We start from the raw sequence: 9,753 nt of genomic DNA, 5'->3' as shown, positions 1-9,753 counted from the left end.
TTAATTTTTTAACTGAAAACTAAAATGTTTAATGATTAGTCAAGCTAAAAGAATAAATTTCTAAAATAAAAAAAATAAGCCAAATTTGAACATGATACATGAATTTTGTAAGAAGTAGTTGGATTTTTAACTAAAAAATATAAATTTACAATCACAAATGAAATAATTAAATTTTAAATTTAAAAAGTTTAAGTTTTTAATAAAAAAGGAGTAATCATTTTCTAACTAAAAAAGACAACATTTTCAACAAAATATATTACTTTTCAACCAAATGGTTGAATTCTCTACTAAAAACGATTAATTTAAATGAAAAATGGAATAGTTCAATTCTCAGTCAAATAAAATAATTTTCAAAAAAAAAAATAATAATAATTTTCAAACAAACTACATACATTTCACCCAAGTAGTTGATTTTTCAACTAAAATAAATTTTCAAACAGATGTAATTATATTTTCTATTAAATAAAATAAAGTTTTTTACTAAAAAAAGACAAATTTTCAATAAAATACATTACTTTTCAACCAAAGGGTGAAATTCTCTACTAAAAAAGATTAATTTAAATTAAAAATGGGATAGCTCAATTCTTGGTTAATGGAAATAATTTTCAACAGCAAAAAAGGACGAAATTTAAAACAAACTACATACATTTCAACCAAGTAGCTGATATTTCACTAAAAAATAAACATTTTCAACCAACCATGAAATTATTATATTTTCGAATAAATAAAATTAACTTTTAACTAAAAAAAGGAATAATAATTTTTTAACAAAAAAGACAAATTTTCAACAAAATACATTACTTTTCAACCAAATGGTTCAATTCTCTACTAAAAACGATATAATGTAAATTAAAAATGAAATAGTTCAATTAACAGTTTTAGAAAATAATTTTCCACAACAAAAAAACAACTAATTTTCAAACAAATTACAATAATTTCAACCAAGTAGTTGATATTTCAACTAAAAATTATAAATTTTCAACCAAGCATGGAATTATTATATTTTCAAATAAATAAATAAAAGTTTTTACAAAAAAAGGATTAATAATTTTTCACAAAGAAATGCAAATTTTCAACAAAATACAATACCTTTCAACCAAAAGGTTGAATTCTCTACTAAAAACGATTAATTTAAATTAAAAATAAAATAGCTCAATTCTCAGTCAAATAAAATAATTTTCAAAAGAAAAACAATCATTTTCAAACAAGTAGTTGATTTTTCAAATAAAAAATATCAATTTCCTACCAAACATGTAATTATATTTTCAATTAAATAAAATTAAGTTTTTACAAAAAAAAAGGAATAATTTTCCACAAAAAAGACAAATGTTCAACAAAATACATTACTCTTTAACCAAATAGTTGAATTCTCAATTAAAAAAGATGAATTTCAATTAAGAATGGAATAGTTCAATTAACAGTTAAAGAAAATAATTTAAAACAAAAAAAGTAATTTAAAAGAAAAAAACGATTTTTCAAAAAACAGGATTAATATTTTTTTCGGTAATTTTAGATTAAAGATTAATAAATTTTTCATCTTTTAGCAACCCTGTTATATTTTGTACCAAATATTTGTTCTCCTTAATTCGAGAAACTTCAAGCTTGTATAGCGCGCGATTGATGACGCATGTTTTAATTAAAAATGAAGTTGTTTACTTCAATGACTAAGTAAAGTTCGTTTATCAACGGTGCCTGAAATAAAATCAATGAATCAACATAAAATAAAAAAAAGGATTTTTCAGATTATTCTAGATAATCAAATGTACGAAGAAAGTCACTTATGTCAAGCTTATTAATTAATCTCTTTGATGACGCGCGTGTAGAGTCATAAAAATTATAAGATTAGAACCTACACTTGTAAACGTAAAACGTAATCAGGAAGCATTTTAATCACAGCCAGACTGCGTCAAGTATAAATAAGATTTTGCGTTTACAATTAAAGTTCAGTTCTTCTCAAGTCGTGTTGCACTCATTATAAACCCGAATTTTAAATTCGAAATTGCGATTTAATTATTCGTCTGTAAATAAAAATTATAAATCAATGGGTATGTTTGAAAAAAATCTCATCAAGAATACAAAAATAAACGTGATATATTTTTAAAATTTTGATAGAATCTTAAACTGTGAGTTGTAAAAGTTAAAATAGGGGGAACCTTTCTACAGTGGATAATTATTGATTAAAAATGTCTATATATATTTAAAACACTTTTAAACACTAGATAAAATTATAGTGTGTTTTGTGGCTAATTATAAATCAATAATACTCATTTGAGTATTTCGAACTAATTTTTAAGTGATTTATGTAGTGCAAAAATTAAATTATTATTTCTGCGCTCATCTAAATTAACTTTGAATTTTAAACATTTTAATTTTATTCAATAATTTTAAGTTTTGTATAAAACAGTCACATTTCAAATAGAATTTTTAATTTTTTATTACAGAAGCTACCAATCTCGCAGTTCCCGATTTCGGAAACAGTTGCCGTCGTTCTTCTGTAACAGAAAAATTAAGGGAAATGGAAGAAATTACTGGCATCGTTTCCGGAAAAAATGTTTTGATTACAGGAGGAGCTGCAGGACTCGGGCATGCATTTGTCAATCACTTTTTACAACATGGAGCAAACGTTAGTATAATTTAATTGCAATAATTTAAGTTATTAAATAAATTAAAAACGTATTCAACTAAAATATTAAACAATCTGTTATTGTGAAAAAATTTCGAAACTGTCTTTAATTACAGAAAATAGCAATTTTGGATATTGACCTCGTAACTGGAAATAAAATATCAGCTGCAGTCGAAAAAAATCATGGTGAAGGAAAACTTATTTTTATTCATGTTGATGTCTCGAAACATGAACAAACTGTTGGTAAGTTTTGATTGAGTGTAAGTCCACTAGTAATGCGAAGTAATTCACTTGTAACCTAGTTCAAATCAGGATTACTCAAATTGTAATCCAGTTCTATTCCGTTTAAACCCCACTTGTAATCCAGATTAATTCACTTATAATTCGAGATAATTCACTTGCAATCAAATTTTGTCCCCAAGTAATATATTTTTAATGGGGAGTAATTCAAGTAATTTAGAGTAATCCACTTGTAATCTCGATAATTAAAGTAATCCAGAGTAACCCTAGTATTTAAAAGTTATCAACTCATAATTCGACGTAATCCACATATTATCCGAAGTAATCCACTTGTAATCCAAAGTAATCCACTTATAACCCAGGAAAATCTACTTATAATTCGAGATAATTCACTTGCAATCAAGTTCCATTCCCAAGTAATCCCCTTTTGACGGGGATTAATTCAAGCAATTTCGAGTAATCCACGTGAAAGACGTTTAATTCAAGTAAACCAGAGTATCCGTAGAATTCCAGAGTAATCAATTCATAATCCGACGTACTTCACTTTTAATTCGACCTAAGCCACTTGTAATTTGACGTAATCCACATTTAATCCACTTGTGATCCAGGGTGATCTACTTACAATTCGAGATAATTCACTTGCACTCAAGTTCTATTCCTGAGTATTCTACTTTTAATAGGGAGTAATTCAAGTAATTTAAAGTAATCCATTTGTAATCTCGATAATTAAAGTAATCCAAAGCACCTTTGGTATTCCAGAGTTATCAACTCATAATTCGACGTAACCCACTTATTATCAGAAGTATTCTACTTGTAATCCAAAGTACTTAATTTGTAATCCAGGGTAATCTACTTATAATTCGAGATATTTCACTTGAATTCATGTTATGTTCCCAAGTAATCTACTTTTAATGGGGATTAGTTCAAGTAATTTAAAGTAATCCACTTATAATCTGTTTAATTCGAGTAAACCAGAGTATCCCTAGAATTCCAGAGTAATAAACTCATAATCCGACCTGATTTACTTTTAATTCGACCTAAGTCACTTGTAATTTGACGTAATCCACATTTAATCCACTTGTTATCCGGGGTGATCTACTTACAATTCGAGATAATTCACTTGCACTCAAGTTCTATTCCTGATTATTCTACTTTTAATAGGGAGTAATTCAAGTAATTTAGAGTAATCCATTTGTAATCTCGATAATTAAAGTAATCCAAAGCACCTTTGGTATTCCAGAGTTATCAACTCATAATTCGACGTAACCCACTTATTATAATTAGTATTCTACTTGTAATCCAAAGCACTTAATTTGTAATCCAGGGTAATCTGCTTATAATTCGAGATATTTCACTTGAATTCATGTTATGTTCCCAAGTAATCTACTTTTAATGGGGATTAGTTCAAGCAATTTAAAGTAATCCACTTATAATCTGTTTAATTCGATTAAACCAGAGTATCCCTAGAATTCCAGAGTAATAAACTCATAATCCGACCTGATTCACTTTTAATCCGACGTAAGCCACTTGAAATCCAGCGTAATCCACCTTTTCTCCACCTGTAAATAATTCAAGTTATTTAGAGTCACCCCAATATTCCGGGGTAGTCAACTTATAAATCGAATTAATCCAATTGTAATACGAGATAATCTACCTGTAATCCACTTCTAATTCGAATAATCAACTTGTAATCCAGTTCTATTTCAGAGTGATCCATTTGTAACTCGAGGTAATTCAAGTAATCCAGAGTAATCCCAGTATCGCGGATAAATCCACTTACAAACCAGGGTGATCCGCTTGTAATGAGAAGTAATCCTATTTTAAGGCCAATTAATCCACTTGAAATCCATTTCTAATCCACGGTAATCAACTTGTTATCCAGTTTTATTATCGAGTGATCCACTTGTAATCCGACGTAATTCCAGTAATTCTGAATTATCTAAGTATTCCAGAAAATTTCACCTATAAACCCGAGTAATCAAATAATAATGCGAAGTAATCCACTTATATCGCGCAGTAATCCACTTGCAATGCGAGATAATCCACTTGTAATCTAGATCTAATTCGAACTAATCAACTTTTAATCCAGATATATTCTCAAGTAATCCACTAGTAATATGAATTAATTCAAGTAAATTATAGTAATCTTAGTATTCCGAAGTAATCCACTTATAAGCCGGAGCAAATTACTTATGTTTCAAATTAATCCACTCATAATGCGAGGTAGTCCACTAGTAATATAGTTTCAATTCAAAGTAATTAACTCGTAATCAAGTTCTATTCCCGAGTGATCCACGTCTAGAGTGAAGTAATTTGAATAATACAAAGTGATCCCCGTATTCCGAAGTAATCTATTTATAATCAGGAACACTCCACTTGTGTAATCCATTGTTCTAACCTTAGCTAATCGACTTGTAATCTAGATCAATTCCAAAATAATCCACTTGTAATCCGCCGTAATTCAAGTAATTCAGATTAATTCCTATACATATTCCGAAATAATCCACTTATAATCCACTTATAATCCAAAGTAGTCATATTATAATCCACTTTTGTTCCCGAGTAATCCACTTCCAATCTGGAATAATTCGAGTAATTCAAAGTTAATTCCAGTATTTCAAAGTAATATATTTATAATCCAACTTGATCCACTTATATAATTCAGTTCTAATCTGAACTAATCGACTTGTAATCAAGTTCTATTACAGAGTAATCCACTTGTAATCTGAGGTAATTCATGTTATCAAGATTAATCCCAATATCCAGAGTAATCCACTTATAGATCAGATTAATCCATATTCAAAGCGTAGTAATCCACTGTAATCCAGTTCTAATCTAAATTAATCGACTTTTAATCAAGTTCCATTCCGGAATAATCCATTTGCAATTCTGTTAATTCGAAGAAAGAGTAATTCAAGTTTTCCTATTGTAATCGAGTTCTAATCCGAAATCGTTCCCTTGTAAATCGGAGTAATCCACTTGTAATCGAAATAAGCCGTAGTAAATTAGGTAATACACATGTAATCTAGAGTAATCCAAGGTAACTTCTAATCCATACAATAATAATTAATTCACGCAATCCAAATATAAGAATTAAATTAATTAATTAAGACTTACAATCAAGGTATTCTTAATTGATTTACATAGCTAATCCAAATAGTTATCAACTATTTTGTTAAAAATTGTTTGTTTTTTTGGGTAGAAAATTAATCTTCTTAGTTAAAAATTTATGATTTTTGTTAACAATTCAACTGTTTAGTTAAAAATAATCTACTCAGTAGGAACTACAACACTTTTGTTAAAAAGTCATGTATATGCGTGAAAATTCAACTGTTTGTTCGATAATTCTTTTTGGGTTGAAAATTCAACTGTTTTAAATAAAAAATAAGTTTTTTTGTGGAAGATTCAACTATATTGTTGGAAATTCATTTTTTCTATAATTTCAATTTTTTAACCGAAAATTGATGTAGTTGAATTTTCAACCTAGAAAGATGCATTTTTACCCAGATGGTCAAATTTTCAAACATTAAAAATTAAAACTCAACCAAAGGAGCTGCATTTTTAATAAAATAGTTAAATTGCAAATAAAAAGGATTAATTTTTTAGTAGACACTTTTAAACAAGAAAAAAAGCATCTGCAATAACAAATTTAATTTTACATCAAGAAAGATAAATGTTTACTTAAAAAAGATCAATTTTCAACCAAAAACAAAATCGTTAAATGTTCAGTTTAAAAAATTAATTTTCAAAAAGAGAAAAAACGATTAATCAACAAGAGGAATTTAAATTTTAATCTAAACCCGTTAAAATCAACAAAAAATACGAATTTTCGTCAAAATAATTTAATCCTCAATCAGACGAGATTAATTAAAAAAATATAATTTCAACAAAAATAGGAATTTTCAAGAAAATATTTGATTCCTTAACCAAATCGACGAATGCTCAACAAAAAAGATTAATTTTCTACCCAGAAACACGAAATTTTTAAGGAAATATTTCAGTTTATAAGCTACAAATTCGAATGTTTTAAAAAACAGTAAACTTTTTTATTGGAAAAAATGCACATCTAAAAAGTGGAATTTTTAAATAAGAAAAAGATACATTTTTTACTGAAAATTTAATTTTCAAGTTTGCAGTTTAAACAACTAATATTCAGCAAAATTCTTTTTTTAAATTACAAGGAAAGGAAAACCAAATAGCGTTTTTAATAGTAGACATCAAAACTGAAACACTCGTAACTTCGTGGCAATTTTTTTTAACGCCTGATTTGAAATAGAATCTTTATTTTATATCAATTATTTTGAAAGGCGCAATTTTGTATCCCATTCAAATTTAATTAAGTTAATAAAATTAATAATTATTATTTTCCTAGATGCTTTTAATGCTGCAATATTGGCTATGGAAAACATTGACATTGTGGTGAACAATGCAGGAATTTTGGATGAAAGAAGATGGGAAAGAGAAATTGCTGTAAATATTGTAAGTAAATAAATTAATTTAAAGGGTATAACAGGATAAGAAGCTGCATTTTCAAGAAAATAGTTCAATTTGTAAACCAAAAAAGACGAATTTTTCAATAAAGAGTTTAATTTTTAACCCGAAAATTTAAATATTCAACAAAAATTATTAATTTTCATACAAAAGTGATTACCTAAACCAAAAAGAAAAATTTTCAACAAAATAGTTAAATTTTTAACAAAAAAAAATTAATTTTGATTTTGTTGACCTAGTTATTAAAATTTCAAAATAAAAAGATGAAGTTTCAACCAAATTATTAAATTTTTAAGCAAAAAGATTAACCTTCATCAAAAATTATTTAATTTTAAATCAAATAGTTAATGTTTAAGAGTTAATATTTAATATTTAACACCAAAAAAACGAATTTTCAACAAAATAATTCAATTTTCTAGCAAAGAAATGGATCTTAGAACCATGAAATAAATATTTAATAAAGTAATTCTACTTTCAACCAAACAGTTAAATCTTCAATCGAGAAGATTGATTTTTTACCAAAAACGACAAACTTATAACAAAATACTTTAATTTTCAAACTGTTGAATTTTTAACTGAAAACGATAAATTTTCAAACAAGAGTTGAATAGTTAAATTAAAAGTTAAATTAATTAATTTTGAAACTAAAAAAAAGAAATGTTCAAAAAATTTGTTCAATCTTCAAGCAACAAAATAAATTTTGAAACAAGCGCGATTGAATAACTTTTTATTTTAAACCTTAAAAATTAAACTATGAAAAATAAAACATTGAAGATTCCATTATTTCATACTATATTTATTAAATAATAAAGTCTTCAATAGCAAATATTAAAAATTGCAAAAAATTTTATTCGAAATCTTAAAAATTGAACTATAAAAAAAAAGTTCAGAATTAAATACCTTTAAAATATGCATCTAGCCGTTTTCCATTCTATATTATAAAAATTCAAGAATTTGTAACTATTTAATTTTTACAATCTTCAAAGTCCTGCAAATTTAAAAATGTTAATTTATACGTCCTTAAAATTGAAGAATTTTCCATTCTGAATCTTAAAAATTAATCTATGTTTTCAACTACAAAAAAACTTTCCAAATTATGTCATTTTAAACTATAAACATTCCAAATTAATGAATCTTCAATTTTAAACTATAAACATTGCAAATTTATAAATCCTTAATTTTAAATCTAAAAAATTAAAGATTTTTAAGTTGCGTATCGTGAAAATGAAAAATTCTCCATCGTAAATCTTCCAAAGTTACCGATTCCCAAAAAATGTTTAATATTACATACCTTCAATATATAAATCGTGAAAATTGAATAATATATTTGCATTTTAAATTTCTTCAATTTGGAAGATTTCAAATTTAAATTAAAGTAAATCATCAAAATTGAACTATATATTTAAAAAATTCAAAATTACATTTCTCTAAATTATACACATTAACCATTGAAGTATCTTCAATTGCAAATCTTCAAGATGAATACATTTCAAAAAGAATGTAAATTTATTATTTTAAACTAAAAATTCCAAATTAATGAATCTTAAAAATAAAAGAATTTTAAATTGAAAATTGTTAGAATTAAATCATTTTTAACTAACAGCAATAAAAGTTGAACTATTTAAAATAAGCGTTCATTATTACATACCTTTAACATATAAATCTTGAAAATTGAAAAGTTTTCCATTCCACACTTTCAAAATAAAAGAATAAAATTTAGAATTGAAACTCTTCAAAATCATAGAATTTTGAACTGTAAATCTCTAAGATTAAATAGTTTTTAATTTTTAAAATTTATATAATATTAGAAATTATGCAAGTTTTAACTTTCATAATAAAACATTCTGCAAATGTGATTATTTACATTTGAAATTTCTTCAATTTGGAAGTTTTGGAATAGAAAACTCTTGACTTTTGATCTTCAAAATCATCCAATTTTTAGAATTTTAATTTATACAGAATTGTAGTATCTAAAGTACATCCCATAAAAAATTCGATAAAATGTTGAATATTTTTTTTTACTTAATTTTTTCGACACAAAATTCGAACCATTCTCGAGAATGGGGAATTATGGGGAACTAAATTTCTCTAAATTATACACATTACCCATTGAAGTATCTTCAACTGCAAATCTTCAAGATAAACACATTTCAAAAAGAATGTAACATTATTATTTTAAACTAAAAATTCCAAATCAATGAATCTTAAAAATAAAAGAATTTTAAATTGAACATTGTTAGAATTAAATCATTTTTAACTAGCAGCAATAAAAGTTGAACTATTTAAAATAAGCGTTAATTATTACATACCTTTAACATATAAATCTTGAAAATTGAAAAGTTTTCCATTCCACACTTTCAAAATAAAAGAATAAAATTTAGAATTGAAACTCTTCAAAA

General features: G+C 25.5%; 1 protein-coding gene across 1 annotated transcript in view; it reads left to right on the top strand.

Moving 5' to 3' along the window:
• Positions 1-1,922: 1,922 nt before the first annotated feature.
• LOC117174742 (15-hydroxyprostaglandin dehydrogenase [NAD(+)]-like) overlaps positions 1,923-9,753 on the top strand; it is a 15,402-nt gene continuing 7,571 nt past the window's right edge. Inside the window, exons 1-4 of the mRNA XM_033364080.1 lie at positions 1,923-2,045; positions 2,442-2,623; positions 2,740-2,866; positions 7,236-7,342. Coding sequence (XP_033219971.1) covers positions 2,042-2,045; positions 2,442-2,623; positions 2,740-2,866; positions 7,236-7,342 — 420 coding nt within the window. The 5' untranslated portion in view covers positions 1,923-2,041. The remainder of the gene's footprint in view (positions 2,046-2,441; positions 2,624-2,739; positions 2,867-7,235; positions 7,343-9,753) is intronic.

This window comes from Belonocnema kinseyi, chromosome 6 (assembly GCF_010883055.1).
Source record: "Belonocnema kinseyi isolate 2016_QV_RU_SX_M_011 chromosome 6, B_treatae_v1, whole genome shotgun sequence".
Taxonomy (NCBI): domain Eukaryota; kingdom Metazoa; phylum Arthropoda; class Insecta; order Hymenoptera; family Cynipidae; genus Belonocnema; species Belonocnema kinseyi.
The sequence above is the reverse complement of the archived record's forward strand: the minus strand, read 5'-3'. Positions and strand labels throughout refer to the sequence as shown.